Source organism: Salmo trutta, chromosome 5, assembly GCF_901001165.1.
Source record: "Salmo trutta chromosome 5, fSalTru1.1, whole genome shotgun sequence".
NCBI lineage: Eukaryota > Metazoa > Chordata > Actinopteri > Salmoniformes > Salmonidae > Salmo > Salmo trutta.
The window spans coordinates 6,091,064-6,108,524 of NC_042961.1; the positions used below are offsets into that span (position 1 = coordinate 6,091,064).

The following is a 17,461-nucleotide window of genomic DNA, read 5'->3' on the forward strand; positions in this document are numbered from 1 at the left end:
CATGACAGCCCGCTTGGAGTTTGCCAAAAGGCACCTAAAAAGACACTCAGACCATGAGAAACAAGATTCTCTGGTCTGATGAAACCAAGATTAAACTCTTTGGCCTGAGTGCCAAGTATCACATCTGGAGGAAACCTGGCACCATCCCTATGGTGAAGCATGGTGGTGGCAGCATCATGCTGCGGGGATGTTCTTCAGCAGCAGGGACTGGGAGATTAGTCAGGATTGAGGCAAAGATGAACGGAGCAAAGTACAGAGAGATCCTTGATGAAAACCTGCTCCAGAGCCCTCAGGACCTCAGACTGGGGTGACGGTTCACCTTCCAACAGGAAAACGACCCTAAGCACACAGCCAAGACAACATAGGAGTGGCTTCGGGTCTAGTCTCTGAATGTCCTTGAGTGGCCCAACCAGAGCCTGGACTTGAACCCGATCAAACATCTCTGAAGAGACCTGAAAATAGCTGTGCAGCAACGCTCCCCATCCAACCTGATAGAGCTTGAGAGGATCTGCAGAGAAGAATGGGAGAAGCTCCTCAAATACAGGTGTGCCAAGCTTGTAGCGTCAAACCCAAAAGAAGACTCGAGGCTGTAATTGCTGCCAAAGGTGCTTCAACAAAGTACAGAGTAAAGCATCTGAATACTTATGTAAATGTGATATTTCAGTGTTTTATTATGAATAAATAAGCAAACATTTCTACAAATCAGTTTTTGCCTTGTCATTATGGGGTATTGTGTGTAGATTGATGAGGGAAAAAAACAATTTAATCAATTTTAGAATAAGACTGTAACCTAACAAAATGTGGAAAAAGTCAAGAGATAATTTACAAAGGCACTGTACGTGTCAGCAACCACAGCTAATGACGTCACTGAAACCCTTAACAAGGAGTTGCAGTCAGTTTTGGAATGGGTGGCTAGTAATAAACTGGTCCTGAACATCTCTAAAACTAAGAGCATTGTATTTGGTACAAATAATTCCTTAAGTGCTAGACCTCAGCTGAATCTGGTAATGAATGGTGTGGCTGTTGAACAAGTTGAGGAGACTAAATTACTTGGCGTTACCTTAGATTGTAAACTGTCATGGTCAAAACATATGGATTCAATGGTTGTAAATCTGGGTAGAGGTCTGTCCGTAATAAAGAGATGCTCTGCTTTTTTGACACCACATTCCAAAAAGCAAGTCCTTCAGACTCTAATTTGGTCTTATCTTGATTATTGTGGTCATGTGGTTAAGTGTTACAAAGAAAAAACGAGTTCAGCTGCAGCTCGCCCAGAACAGATCGGCACGTATTGCTCTTCATTGTAATCAGAGGCCTCATATAAATACAATGCATGCCAGTCTCTCTGGCCTAAGAGTTGAGAGACTGTTTCTTATAAAAAGAAATGATGCAGTCAATGTGTTGAAATATCCATATTGTTAGCATAGTCAGCTTACGTACAGCTCTGACACACTTACCCCACCAGCCATGCCACTAGGGGTCTTTTCACCGTCCCCGAATACAGAGCAAATTCAAGAAAGCACAGTATTATATAGAGCCATGATTGCATGGAACTTCCTTCAATCTCATATTGCTCAAAAATGAACAGCAAACCAGATAATACAAACTGATAAAGCAATACCTCACAGCACAATGCCTCTCCCCCATTTGACCTAGATAGTTTGTGTGTATGTATTGATACTGTAATGTAGGCTATGTGTGCCGTTTTTAAAGGTATGTAGTTCTGCCAAAAGGCATATTAGTGTTCATGTTTTGTGTGGACCCCAGGAAGAGTAGCTGCTGCTTTCGCAACAGCTAATGGGGATCCTACTAAAAAACTGAAAACTCAACACCAACTAGATTTCAATCGATAGAGAATGTTTCCTACTTTATCAGCCATGTGAATCCATTTATGGAAACAAATGGCCTTTCCCTCATTTTCCCATGAGTGAGATTTGGAGCGGTGTTCTACCTTTCCCACGGTAATCCCTCCTATTTAAATAGTGATTTTGTAACAATAGCAAGTTATATGATGTGAGGTTCACAGGTCCTTTCCTTTTCTCTTGCCTAAAATCGTCTCGATTCTATTTCTCTTACAGACATACACGGCTGTGACAAGTCATTGAGGTCAAGAGTGTATTACGGAGTTCTTATATCCGCAGATAAGCTCTAGACCCTGTAATGAGATGGAGTCTGAGTACAGAAACCTGTTCCTAGCCACTGTATCTCTACTCCAAGCCAAAAGGCATATTGCTGAAATCAGTTTCCTGAATGAGTTGGGACTTATTCCACTTTGGGTAAAAGTTTCCCATAATCACAGATCAAGGATTATTTTACCCCTCTCAAATCTTAAGCTCAATCATTAGGTGGTAAACACATAACTGAGTTTGGATCACAATGTCCTCCTGCCCTCTTGGATCACGATATTACTCCTGATCTGGGTCAGTGCTAAAAACCTGATTTCAGATTAGAAATATATATTTGCTTATGGATCTCAGTTCAAGACAGTGCGGCGAAACAATGGTCATTAGTCTAATCAAATGAAATTGTATTTGCCACATGTGCCGGATAAAACAGGTGTAGACCTTACCGTGAAATTCTCACTTAGAATCTAGATGTGTAATGCCTGATCTATACTATAGGGCCAAACTGAACCATTCTCTGCTACGGTGGATGCGGAACCAGGCCAGCCCAGTACAGCTTGGCTTGGCTCTATAATGTGAATCAGGCACAGCAGTACTGGGCCTGAGAATACAGTTTTGTGGTATCCAATTGGTAGTTACAGTCTTGTCCCATCGCTGCAGCTCCCGTACGGACTTGGGAGTGGGGAAGGTCGAGAGCCGTGCGTCTTCCAAAACACAACCCAGCCAAGCCCTACTGCTTCTTGACACAACCCCGCTTAACCCGGAAGCCAGCCGTAAAAATGTGTCGGAGGAAACATCATACACCTGTCGACCGTCTCAGCGTGCACTGCGCCCGGCCCGCCACAGGAGTCGCTAGAGCGCGATGGGACAAGAACATCCCTGCCGGCCAAACCCTCCCCTAACCTGGACGAAGCTGGGCCAATTGTGCACCACCTCATTGGTCTCCCGGTCACGGCCGGCTGAGACAGAGCCTGGACTCGAACCAGGATCTCTAGTGGCACAGCTAGCACTGAGATGCATTGCCTTAGATTGGCAGGGTGAACCCTTTAAAAAAAACATCTCCATATCAAGGTGTGCTGTAATATGTTCTCCTCTTGACTGCTCTTCCTTCCTCATCAGAATGATTAATAGAGCGAGAGAGAGGTCTTAAATTCCTCATGTTAAAGGGATACTTTAGGATTTTGGCAATTAAGCCGTTAATCTACTTTCCCGAACAGATTAACTCGTTGATACCATTTTTATGTCTGCGTGCAGTTTGAAGGAAGTTGCTAGCTAGCATTAGCGCAATGACTGGAACTCTATGGTAACTTCTAGCATGCTGATAGATACCATAGATTTTCAGTCTTTGCGCTAACGCTAGTTAATATTGGCTCTCAAAACTACCTTTAACTTCTTTCATACTGGATGCAGAGACACAAAAATGGTATCCATGAATTCATCAGACTCTGGGGAAGTAGAGAAAGGGTTGCATTGCCAAAATCACAAAGGAACCCTGTAATAAAAGCCAGGATGTTGCTAAGAAACTACAGGAGTGGCACATCAGGTGGGTCTGGGCAGGGGGAGTTCTATGTGACATGAATCAGTTAATGATTTTCTGTTCTATTTAACAATGAAAGACATTGCCAGTCTCTGAAAAGGAGTGTACTACATACTGAATAGGAAGCCATTTCAAATTTGCTTATTGCTTAAAGATCCTATAATTCACAGAATATAGGATCTCCCTGGGCTACTGTCAGGGTCTGAAATGTAGAGTACTACTTCTGTCACCCTGTTTGCTATATAGTTTCTATACACTGTGTTTTGTTGATGCTTATGGACCGGTGATATCAATTTCCCTCCTTGGGATCATTTAGGTTCTACTGCAATACTACTACAAGTACTGCACTATTAAAGACCAGAGCCCAACACCCTGTTCCCAATCGTGCACATCTTTTGACCAGTGCCCTAGTAAAAAAGCCTTGACTGAGTCAGAACGACCCATAGGGAAGGAGCTTATCTCCTGTTTCTGTAGCTTGAGGCAGCTTGATGTACAAGTACCCCCCTGGACAAGGATGCTAGTCTGTTGCAGGGCATTAACCCCAATCAATATCCTTAATGCCGAGCAGAAGAATCAGGTCCCATTTTTAGTCTTTGGTATGACTTGACCAGGGATCGAAACACCAACCTTTCAATCTCAGAGCAGACACTAACAAGGCCACTGAGTTGGTCACCTAGTAGCTAGTGAACTAGGATAACTAGAGAATACCTGTCAGAGCCCATTTCGTAGGCAATCATCCTCTTATATCCCAGAACATTCAGAGGGACATTTCTAGAAGAGAAGAGGCATGTGGAGGACAGAAGGTCCCTTTAGTACTGTAATGCTTGAAGAACAGAATGCCTCTGGGTTGTACTGAGGACAAACAAAATACTTACAAGACATCTCAGAGGAGGGTAATAAGAGTAGGTTGAGGGAAAGAGGTATGCTAAGTACAGTAGTGATAAGGAGGTATGCTAAGTACAGTAATGATAAGGAGGTATAGTAATATAATATGCTATTTAGCAGACGCTTTGGGTGGCCCTGGGAATTTAACCAACAATCCTGGCTTTGCAAGCACCACACTCTCCCAACCGAGAAAGTACAGCAGATATATGGACGGATGTTGGAATTCACGTGCCATTATTATCACGTAAAATTAACGTATGAAGGTCTTGAGCTACGTCCAAACGTATAACTGCTGAACTTGTAATGCTTACGTTCACATTAGGCATTAAAATTCCAGTCATTTCTCTTCAGTCAGACAACTGACCAGTTCGTGTATAAAAAAAACCCCCACACTACTCATTCAAACATGTTAGCAAACACAAACACATTTTATTAGATTATCCCCTTCCTCCATTACTGTTACGTTTTCTGCAACAGTTGTGCAATTAGTAAATGATACAAAATCATGTTTTTTATGGCAATTGGCAGCCACAAACTGGAATTCTATATGACCGCCCCCTCCTGCATTACCAAAGTATATCTGACAAACGTACATAAATTATACAATTTGCATACTTATGTGAAAGCTAATCTTGAATTAACATGAAAGTAATCTGTTTTATACACTGAACAAAAATATAAACGCAACATGCAAGATTTTACTGAGTTACAGTTCACAAGGAAATCAGCCAATTAAAATACATTCGTTAGGTCCTAATCTGTGGATTTTACATGACTGGGAATACAGATATGCATCTGTTGGCCACAGATACCTTAAAAAAAAAAGTAGGGGCTGGATTAGAAAACCAGTCAGTATCTGATGTGACCACCATTTGCCTCATCCTTCGCATAGAGTTAATCAGGCCTGTGGAATCTTGTCCCACTCCTCAATGGCTGTGCAAAGTTGCTGGATATTGGCGGAAACTGGAACACACTGCCGTACACGTCAATCCAGAGCATCCCAAACATGCTCAATGGGTGACATGTCTGGTGAGTATGTAGGCCATGGATGAACTGGAACATTTTCAGCTACAGATCAGGGATGCAAACTGCTGAGTGCCCAAAAAGGTGACACGCAAAACACGCAAAAAATCCCTGCTAGGAAAAATGCAGGTTTTAACTAATTAAACGACATAGAATATGATCTACATGATCAGTCTCTGTGTGTAAAATAAAAAGTGGTTAATGTGAACCTAACTCACAGCTAAACAATGTAAAGAAAGCAATCCAATGTTATTTGTTGCCTAGACTTTACTGCAAATGACACAAGTATTGAGAAAAAAACAATACACTAATATTGCAGTTAGCCATGACAGCCTTTATAATAGAACGCTTGTGACCACACACATCTAAATATTGCACTTGGGGAAAAAACATGTTAACTTCTCTAGGGTAGGGGGCAGTATTTTGATGTCCGGATGAAAGGCATGCCCAAATTAAACTGCCTGCTACTCAGGCTCAGAAGGTAGGATATGCATATTATTAGTAGATTTGGATAGAACACACTCTGAAGTTTCTAAAACTGTTTGAATGAGGTCTGTGAATATAACAGAACTCATATGGCAGGCAAAAACCTGAGAAAAATCAAACCAGGAAGTGTGGAAATCTGAGGTTTGTAGTGTTTCAAGTGATTCCCTATCCAGTATACAGTGACTTAGGGTTCATTTTGCACTTCCTAAGGCTTCCACTAGATGTCAACAGTCTTTAGAACGTTGTGTCATGCTTCTACTGTGAATATGAAGCGAACAAGAGGGCCTGGAAGTTGATGAGTGAGGAAATGACATGAGCTCAGAGGCGCTCACTCACGTGAGAGTTAGCTGTGTTCCTTTTCTTTTCTGAAGACATTGGAATTGTCCGGTTGGAATATTACTGAAGATTTATGTTAAAAACGTCCTAAAGATTAATGCTATACATCGTTTGACATATTTCTACGAACCTAAATATAAAATTTTTTGACTTTTCGTCGTGACATTTGCGCGTACTTCCTGCATTTGGAGTAGTGGACTGAACGCGCGAACAAAAGGAGGTATTTGGACATAAATTATGGACTTTATTGAACAAAACTAACATTTATTGTGGACCTGGGATTCCTGGGAGTGCATTCTGATGAAGATCATCAAAGGTAAGTGAATTTTGTTGACTCCACAAAATGGCGGGTTTGGTTTTGTGTCTGAACGCTGTACTCCGATTATTGCAAAATTTGCTTTCGCCGTAAAGCTTTTTTGAAATCTGACACAGCGGTTGCATTAAGGAGAAGTGTATCTATAATAGAGGTCGACCGATTATGATTTTTTTTTTTTTTTACGCCGATACCGATTATTGGAGGCCCAAAAAAGCCGATACCGATTAATCTGCCGATTTTTCCCCCCATTTTTTTTTTTTACATTTTATTTATTTGTAATAATGACAATTACAACAATACTGAATGAACACTTATTTTAACTTAATAAAATACATCAATAAAAATCAATTTAGCCTCAAATAAATAATGAAACATGTTCAATTTGGTTTAAATAATGCAAAAACAAAGTGTTGGAGAAGAAAGTAAAAGTGCATTATGTGCCATGTAAGAAAGCTAACGTTTAAGTTCCTTGCTCAGAACATGAGAACATATGAAAGCTGGTGGTTCCTTTTAACATGAGTCTTCAATATTCCCAGGTAAGAAGTTTTACGTTGTAGTTATTATAGGAATTATAGGACTATTTCTCTCTATACGATTTGTATTTCATATACCTTTGACTATTGGATGTTCTTATAGGCACTTTAGTATTTCCAGTGTAACAGTATAGCTTCCGTCCTTCTCCTCGCTCCTACCTGGGCACGAACCAGGAACACATCGACAACAGCCACCCTCGAAGCAGTGTTACCCATGCAGAGCAAGGGAAACAACTACTCCAAGTCTCAGAGCGAGTGGCATTTGAAACGCTATTAGCGTGCACCCGCTAACTAGCTAGCCATTTCACATCGGTTACACCAGCCTAATCTTGGGAGTTGATAGGCTTGAAGTCATAAACAGCGCAATGCATTGCGAAGGGCTGCTGGCAAAACGCACAAAAGTGCTGTTTGAATGAATGCTTACGAGCCTGCTGGTGCCTACCATCGCTCAGTCAGACTGCTCTATCAAATCATAGACTTAATTATAACATAATAACACACAGAAACACGAGCCTTAGATCATTAATATGGTCGAATCCAGAAACTATCACGTTTATTCTTTCAGTGAAATACGGAACCGTTCCGTATTTTATCTAACGGGTGGCATCCATAAGTCTAAATATTCCTGTTAGATTGCACAACCTTCAATGTTATGTCATAATTATGTAAAATTCTGGCAAATTAGTTCGCAACGAGCCAGGCTGTTGCATATACCCTGACTCTGCGTGCAATGAACGGAAGAGAAGTGACACAATTTCACCTGGTTAATATTGCCTGCTAACCTGGATTTCTTTTAGGTAAATATGCAGGTTTAAAAATATATACTTCTGTGTATTGATTTTAAGAAAGGCATTGATGTTTATGGTTAGGTACAGTAGTGCAACGATGGTGCTTTTTTCGCAAATGCGCTTTTGTTAAATCATCCCCCGTTTGGCGAAGTTGGCGGTCTTTGTTAGGAAGAAATAGTCTTCACACAGTTCGCAACGAGCCAGGCGGCCCAAACTGCTGCATATACCCTGACTCTGTTGCAGAGGTGACACATTTTCCATAGTTAAAAGAAATTCATGTTAGCAGGCAATATTAACTAAATATGCAGGTTTAAAAATATATACTTGTGTATTGATTTTAAGAAAGACATTGATGTTTATGGTTAGGTACAAGTTGGAGCAACAACCGTCCTTTTTCGCAAATGCGCACCACATCGATTATATGCAATGCAGGACAGGCTAGATAAACTAGTAATATCATCAACCATGTGTAGTTAACTAGTGATTATGATTGATTGATTGTTTTTAATAAGGTACGTTTAATGCTAGCTAGCAACTTACCTTGGCTTCTTACTGCATTCGCGTAACAGGCAGGCTCCTCGTGGAGGGCAATGTAAAGCAGGTGGTTAGAGCATTGGACTAGTTAACTGTAAGGTTGCAAGATTGAATCCCCAAGCTGACAAGGTAAAAATCTGTCGTTCTGCCCCTGAACAAGGCAGTTAACCCACCGTTCCTAGGCCGTCATTGAAAATAAGAATGTGTTCTTAACTGACTTGCCTAGTTAAAAAAATATTTATAAAAAAAAAAAATAATAATAATAATAATAATTAATAAAAAAAAATATATATAAAAAAATAAAAATAATTTAAAAAAATAAAATAAAAAATATTTTAAAAAAAAATATTTAATTTTTTTTTTAAAAATGTAAAAAAATAAAATAAAAATAAAAATAGGCAAATCGGTGTCCAAAAATACCGATTACCGATTGTTATGAAAACTTGAAGTCGGCCCTAATTAATCGGCCATTCTGATTAATCGGTCGACCGCTAATCTATAATTCTTTAAGTAACTGTTTAATATTTTATCAACGTTTATGATGAGTACTTCTGAGTTCTGTTATACTCACAGACATCATTCAAACAGTTTTAGAAACTTCAGATTGTTTTCTATCCAAATCTACTAATAATATGCATATCCTACCTTCTGAGCCTGAGTAGCAGGCAGTTTAATTTGGGCAAGCCTTTCATCCAGACGTCAAAATACTTTGAGGAATGGCAAGGAGTCATACCAGTTAATACTATGGTGAATTGGTTAGGTTACTAATCTTAGCTCATCTGATGTTGTAACGTTAGCTAGTTGACTTTATTAGCAAGCAAATTTTTACACCATAAACATTTGATCAGATAAGTTGGCTAATGTTGCTCAACATTTCTCTGGCTAGCTAACGGAGAATTCGATCCAGCTAGCAAGACCACACTTTCTCCCTCACAAACTTTCCAAATGCCAGTAGTTTTTTGGCTACAGCTCGTGAAGTACACTTCATCACCTTCTCACCACCGTCTCCGTGGTCAGGCTTTTCATCTAACGTTACCTCTTCGTTATCGTTCAGGGGACGCGCTACTGTAACTAGCAAGCTGACTTTCCAGAACGCGCACTGATACTGTAGTAAATTGGTTGTCTCTTCTTTCTTCAGTCGCGTGCAGCGCTGCATTCTGTTATGTAAACGATCGGCTGAGCCTTGGATACAGCCAGTATTGATCCAAACGCGCATCACTCGTTCGCTTACAGCCAGTAGTGATCCAAACCCCTTGTGTTTGTTGTCTATAGCTTTTGCTTGCCCATACCATAGCCCCACCGCCAACATGGGGCAGTCTGTTCACAATGTTGACATCAGCAAACAGCTCATCATTTTACATTTACATTTTAGTCATTGAGCAGGCGCTCTTATCCAGAGCGACTTACAGTTGTGAATGCATACATTTCTTTTCATGCATTTTTTTTTTTGAACTGGCCCCCCGTGGGAATCGAACCCACAACCCTGGCGTTGCACACACCATGCTGGCGTTGCAAACACCATGCTCTACCAACTGAGCCACAGGGAAGGCCCATCCACATGGATTAATCCCAGTTGAAACCAGGATTCATCCGTGAAGAACACCCTTCTCCAGAGTACCAGTGGCCATCTAAGGTGAGCAGTTGCCCACTGAAGTGGGTTACGACACCAAACTGCAGTAAGGTCAAAACCCTGGTGAGGAAGACGAGCATGCAGATGAGCTTCCCTGAAACGATTTCTGACAGTTTGTGCATAAAATCTTTTGGTTGTGCAAACCCACAGTTTCATCAATTGTCCGCGTGGCTCATCTCAGACAATCCTGCAGGTGAAGAAGCCAGATGCTGGAGGTCATGGGCTGGCGTGGTCTACGATTGTGAAGCTGGTCGGACATACTGCCAAATTCTCTAAAACAACACGTGGCAGCTTATGGTAGAGAAATGAATTTCTCTGGCAACATTTCTGGTGGACATTCCTGCAGTCAGCATGCCAATTGCACGCTCCCTTAAAACTTGAGACATCTGTGGCATTGTGTGACAAAACTGCACAATTTAGAGTGTCCATTTATTGTCCCCAGCACAAAGGTGCACCTGTGTAATGATCATGCTGTTTAATCAGCTTCTTGATATGCTACACCTGTCAGGTAGATGGATTATCCTTGCAAATGAAAAATGCTCACTAACAGGGATTTAAACAAATATGTGTGCACAATGAGAGAAATTTCTGGGATCTTTTATTTCAGCTCATGAAACATGGGACCAACACTTTACATGTTGCGTTTATATTTTTGTTCAGTGTAGTTTCTCATCAACGGGAAGTGTTATACCCTTTAGTAAAATACGTGTTGTAAGGGTGATGCCAATATGTACAGTTCCAGTCAAAAGTTGACACACCTACTCATTCAAGGGTTTTTCTTAATTTTTAAAATTTTCTACATTGTAGAATAATAGCATAGACATCAAAACTATGAAACAACACATATGGAATCATGTAGTAACAAAAAGTGTTAATAGGGATAGGGGGCCGTATTTGTAAGTTCGGATGACTGACTTGCCCAAAGTAAACTGGCTGTTACTCAGGCCCAGAAGCTAGGATATGCATATCATTGGTAGTATTGGATAGAAAACAGTTTTTTTTTTGGAGATCACCATCCATTGAAATGCTGGTCTTTGGAATAATCAAAGGAAATCCTCCCAGATTGCAGTTCCCATGGCTTCCACTAGATGTAAACAGTCTTTAGAAAGGGTTTCAGGCTTGTTTTTTGAAAAATTAGCTAGAATGTAGTTTTTCAAGGTGGCTCTCATTTTGACTGTAGTCTTGTGGCGCGCGTAGATGAGGGCGCACACCTCGTTATTTATCTCCGGTATTGAACACACTATTCTCCGTCTTAAATTGTATCGTTTATTTACATATTAGGGTACCTGCGGATTGATTGGAAACGTTGTTTGACATGTTTGGACAAAGTTTATTGGTAACTTTTGGGATTCCTTTGTATGCATTTTGAACGAGGGGAACAGGTCGATTACTGAATCAAGCGCGCCAACGAAACTGACTTTTTTGGGATATAAAGAAGGACTTTATCGAACAAAACGACCATTTGTTGTGTAGCTGGGACCCTTGGGATTGTAAACAGAGGAAGATCTTCAAAAGGTAAGTGATATATTTTAAATCACTATTTCTGACTTTTGTGATGCCTCTGCTGGTTTGGAAAATGTTTTTAATGCTTTTGTATGTGGGGCAGATAATCGCATGGTATGCTTTCGCCGTAAAGCCTTTTTGAAATCTGACAAAGCAGCTGGATTAACAAGAAGTTAAGCTTTTAAATGATGTATGACACTTGTATTTTCATAAATTTTTAATATTACGATTTTTGTATTTTGAATTTCGCGCACTGCAATTTCACCGGATGTTGTCGAGGAGGGGTGGCGCTAGCGGCACGTCTAGCCCAAAGTTAAACAAATCAAAATATATTTTAAGTAGCTACACTTTGCCTTGATGACAGCTTTGCACACTTTTGGCATTCTCTCAACCAGCTTCATGAGGTAGTCACCTGGAATGCATTTCAATTAACAGGTGTGACTTGTTAAAAGTTAATTTGTGGAATTCTTTCCTTCTTAATGTGTTTGAGCCAAATCAGTTGTGTTGTGACAAGGTAGGGTTGGTATACAGAAGATCGTATAGACTTACCATATTTGAGCTGTTATTGCCATAGTCATAAGAAAAGATAAATGACATGGTCATTCAATCCTGAAAATGTCAAGAACTTTGAAAGTTTCTTCAAGTGCAGTCGCAAAAACCATCAAGCGCTATGATGAAACTGGCTCTCATGAGGACCGCCACAGGAATGGAAGACCCAGAGATAAGTTCATTAGCGTTACAAGCCTCAGAAATTACAGCCCAAATAAATGCTTCACAGAGTTCAAGTAACAGACATCAACTGTTCAGAGGAGGCTGCGTGAATCAGGCCTTCATGGTTGAATTCATGCAAATAAAACACTACTAAAGGACACCAATAAAAAGAAGACTTGCTTGGGCCAAGAAACACGAGCAATGGATATTTGACCGGTGGAAATCTGTCCATTGAGTCCAAATTGGACATTTTGGTTCCAACCTCCGTGTCTTTGTGAGACACAGAGTAGGTGAACGGATCTCTGCATGTGTGGTTCCCACCATGAACCATGGAGGAGTTGGTGTGGTGGTGCATTGCTGGAGACCATGTCAGTAACTTATTGAGAATTCAAGGCATACTTAACCAGCATGGCAACCACAGCATCCTTTGGCCTCCGCACTCACCCGACCGCAACCCAATTGAGATGGTTCGGGATGAGTTGGACTGCAGAGTGAAGGAAAAGCAGCCAACAAGTGCTTAGCATATGTGGGAACTCCTTCAAGACTGTTGGAAAAGCAATCCAGGTGAGGCTGGTTGAGAGAATGCCAAGAGTGTGCAAAGCTGTCATCAAGGGAAAGGGTGGCTATTTGAAGAATCTAAAATATATTTTGATTTGTTTAACACTTTTTGGGTTACTACATGATGCCATATGTGTTATGTCATAGTTTTGATGTCTTCACTATTATTCTACAATGTAGAAAATAGTAAAAATAAAGAAAAAGCCTTGAATGAGTAGGTGTGTCCAAACTTTTGACTGGTAGTGTATGTGCCCATAGGAGCGGGGGAAAGGAGAGATAGGTGCTGGATATAAAACATTATGATACAGTAAGACAACATAAAAACACTTCATTACAAAAAGAAAAACAGAACAGCCTTCCCCCGAAAAAATGTCAAAGTCAAACATTGGTATATAAATATGATAATTCTAAAGTGCATCTCTCAAAGACTGATCTGCAGTCCTATTTTTTTTAGAAACAATCTGATAAAGAAAGCAAAAAATATAAAGATATAACATTATATGCTTGGAGTCGTGCACTTCTGTTCTGTTAAAACATGAAATAGACAGACATTCTGCTTTAAAAACTACAAATGTACATGCAATACTTTCCTGCTATGGAAAACGATCAAGGTTACTGTATGAGGAAAAGCGGATGAACAGTTCGTTCACATTGTCCAGAGCGGAGGAAACAGCTAGCCACTAAAGTTAATTTGCTAATATTCTGTGTTCTCTGTTTTGTTCACACTTGGCGTTTTGAAGTCGTTAAGTCAATTTAAAAGCACACAGTGGTGATCAAGTTCTTTCTTTCTTTTTGTTTTTAATCATTCAGGTACATCCGTTACTTTCTCACTCTTCATCCCTCCATCCCAAAGAGGAAAGAGGAGTGCAGGGATAGAAGGTAGACATGGGGAGGGGCTCAGATCTTGGGCAGCTTGGGAGCGTTGACGATGGGGTTGGTTTCCTGGAGGAAGCGGCGGCCGGCGCTCTTGTAGTTGTACGTGCAGTCATGGGTCTCTGCATAGCGGTGGGTGGCGCAGAAATTGTTCCCACACCTGAGAGAAAGAACACAACAGCCCTATTCAGACAGTATGGCTGTGATTGTTCCATTTTAACCTCCCGAAGTTGGAGGGAATTTGAAAGTGTGAAGATATAATTACAGAATTCTACTTAACAATAACAATAGTAATAAGTAGAACACCAATTGGTAACACTTTACTGAAGCCTGCAGCTACAGTGCATTTGGAAAGTATTCAGACCACTTGACTTTTTCCACATTTTCTTACATTACAGCCTTATTCTAAAATTGTTTGTTTTTTCCCCTCATCAATCTACACACAACACCCCATAATAACAAAGCAAAAACAGTTGTTTTTTTTAACTGCAAAGGGTCTGAATACTTTCCAAATGCACTGTATATCTAGCTTTATTCAGACCTCTATCCCTTCATCCCAGAGGAACTGAAATAGAGACAACAATCCATCCTGAATGACTAACAGCAATCAATCATTGAAAATGTGTGTGTGTGTGTGTGATGGTTCGTGCTAGGCAGCTAGGGGTAAGGAGTCATCCAAGGGCACAGTATTGAAAGTTGTTGCATCATCATTTCCAGTATTACCCTTGACTGCTCTATAGTCCTCTCCTCATCTCCTTTCCTTCATCCTAACTCATAACACCATGGGTGCACCATCTCCTTTCCTTCATCCTAACTCATAACACCATGGGTGCACCATCTCCTTTCCTTCATCTGAACTCATAACACCATGGGTGCACCATCTCCTTTCCTTCATCCTAACTCATAACACCATGGGTGCACCATCTCCTTTCCTTCATCCTAACTCATAACACCATGGGTGCACCATCTCCTTTCCTTCATCCTAACTCATAACACCATGGGTGCACCATCTCCTTTCCTTCATCCTAACTCATAACACCATGGGTGCACCATCTCCTTTCCTTCATCCTAACTCATAACACCATGGGTGCACCATCTCCTTTCCTTCATCCTAACTCATAACACCATGGGTGCACCATCTCCTTTTCTTCATCTGAACTCATAACACCATGGGATGGTGCTTCTCATTGGTCTAAAATGGATTCCTCACCTCAAGTTTAAAGTTTTAATGTCCTATGCACAAGTAGAGTGAAATGCCTTTCTTGCAAGCTCTCAACCCAACAATGCAGTAATCAATGTAGTACTAAAAATAACATAAGGTAGAACACAAACACACAATAAATAAAAAGAAGAATTAAGAAGAACTAGAGAAAGTAAGCATACTATATACAGTGACCCCTTTCCTATGTCTTAACGCCTGTAGAAAAAACTGGGCACCCTCCACATTTATTTAACTATGACAAACATTTTCAGATCCGTTTTCAGATGAAGGGGAAACTACAGACTAGGGGCGTGTTACAACGCAACTGTCCTACTTTCAACCACACACACCAAGTGTAACACTATCACAGTTAGCGCTGTGTGATCTAGTCCAATTACAATCTTTTGCACACAGCATGACTCCAACATCAGATGGTTAAGCGTTATGACCAGGAGATTACACAGCTCCAGTTACTCTGTTGCGTCACCACCACACACTGTGTTCTCTAAGCAAGGACAAGGAGAGGGGAGAGGAAGGGAAAAGGAAGAGGGGAGATGGGGAGGAGAAGGGGAGTGATAATGGAGTAGTGGTGGTGGAGACTTAAGCCAGCATGTGATATCATGTTGATGACATGAAAACTCCTGGACATCAACAATCCCCCTTCCCCAAAGCATGTGTAAATATTGGACTATAAATTGTGCCTTCCTGTATTATACTTATGCTAAAACGTTTATTTTATTCCACTGAGCCATTATCTTTATGTTCATCTTATTATCTTATTTCTTATTGTTGCATTGTCGAGAAGGAACCTGAACTAAGCATTTTGTTGGATGGTGTATACCATGTGTATCCTGTACATACTAGGAATGTGCACGGCTACTACATTTTTTCGAAAGGACGTTAGTATTCAAATGCCTATTTTAACACTGAAAAGGCTGTCATTAAATTCAAATAGCCATTTCACATTGTTACATACAAGGATATACCATGACATTTCATTTAATAAAACAACAAACATTTACATTTTTATGACGTGCATGGTGCGCCCCATGAAAAGACCGGTAGCCAACTGGTAGCCTTCCCAGTGTAGAGCTTGTTGTTTATGTTGGCCAATCAAAGTGGCAAAGAGGCTCAATGTGTAGCAAGTGGAGAAGGATGTTCACTAATGCAATGCAATATGGAATACATTTTTGCAATTAGAAGGAGTAGGATACAATGAGCAACCAACAGGTAGGCTGCTGTTTTATATGAATGGGGTTGGAGAGAAAGAGCAGCATGTGTGCCTCAATTAGCCTGGCTAGCTTGGCTGGCTAGCTAGCTATAGCTTCTCTAGGCTACTCCAGTCAAGACAGGCACTATTATATGGAATGATAAATAACATTGTGGCTGCTACTAGTTAGCAAGTCTTGGCTGTAGCTGAATTGCGTTGGTGTCTCTCCCCATGTCTGCTCGCTACACACATAACCCCATATAACATCCGCAGCCAGCTGCAGCAATAGGGCACCAGCCTCTCTCCCTCACGCAGCAATGCTCAGGTTAAAAAGTACTTTAAAAAATAAAATAAACATGCGTTTTGAATATCTGATGAATGATACTATACAATGTGAAATTATTTCAAACCCCCAGCCCTAGTAAATACGACTAATAAAACTTTAATTCCTGGCATACCGAGTAGTAGGACAGACACACACACACAATTGTTTTATGAAGTGGTTTGTGTGAGAAGTACAGGCAGGATGTGTGATAACCCGTGTGGCGTTTCACCTCAAGTTACCCTAATGCACATTTTTTGGGACATGCTTACTAAATACAGATAGTGTATTTTTGCTAATAGCATACCTAATAATATGGACCACCAATATCGCTCCACCATTTCCTGATGGCTAAAACTATAATAGTTTATGTGACAAAATAAGCTAGCATAGTGTAGAGAATCATTGTACCATCATATAGTTGTTTCAGCTGTTTGAAGCTGGTTTGTCAAAACCGAAAGTAAAAGATGCAAAAACAAAACTTACCAGGAAGCATAGAAATAGGAAGCATTGAAATTGCAACATAGGACAGATCTACTGCTTCGCAGACTTGCTTAAAAGTAGAATGATAGATCTATAAATCACTTTTTATGTGAATTTGGTCAGGTCGCCCAACAAGTTACATATTGACACTAAAATAATTTATTGGCCTAATTTCTAGACGTGGAAATCCTATTTTAGATGGTGTCAGCATCATTTCATTTTTATTCATTTGGGAGCATAATGTCCTTTTAAAAGTCACCAGAACTGAGCTTCTCAATCCTAGTACATACGACTAATGAAACTAACTCCTGGCATACCTAGGAGTAGGACAGACACAAAACAGACTAGATTGAAATACAATGATTAATGAGGGAGAGAGAGGCAGGTAGGGAGGGAGAATGATAGAAGAATT

At 40.5% G+C, this 17,461-nt stretch overlaps 1 protein-coding gene across 5 annotated transcripts in view; it reads right to left on the reverse strand.

Annotated features, from left to right (window-relative positions):
• Positions 1-13,404: 13,404 nt before the first annotated feature.
• LOC115193571 (AN1-type zinc finger protein 4) overlaps positions 13,405-17,461 on the reverse strand; it is a 37,426-nt gene continuing 33,369 nt past the window's right edge. For all 5 annotated transcript variants that reach the window (XM_029752316.1, XM_029752312.1, XM_029752314.1 and 2 more), the window contains exon 11: positions 13,405-13,993. In XM_029752316.1, the coding sequence (XP_029608176.1) occupies positions 13,858-13,993 (136 nt within the window). In that variant the 3' untranslated portion in view covers positions 13,405-13,857. The remainder of the gene's footprint in view (positions 13,994-17,461) is intronic.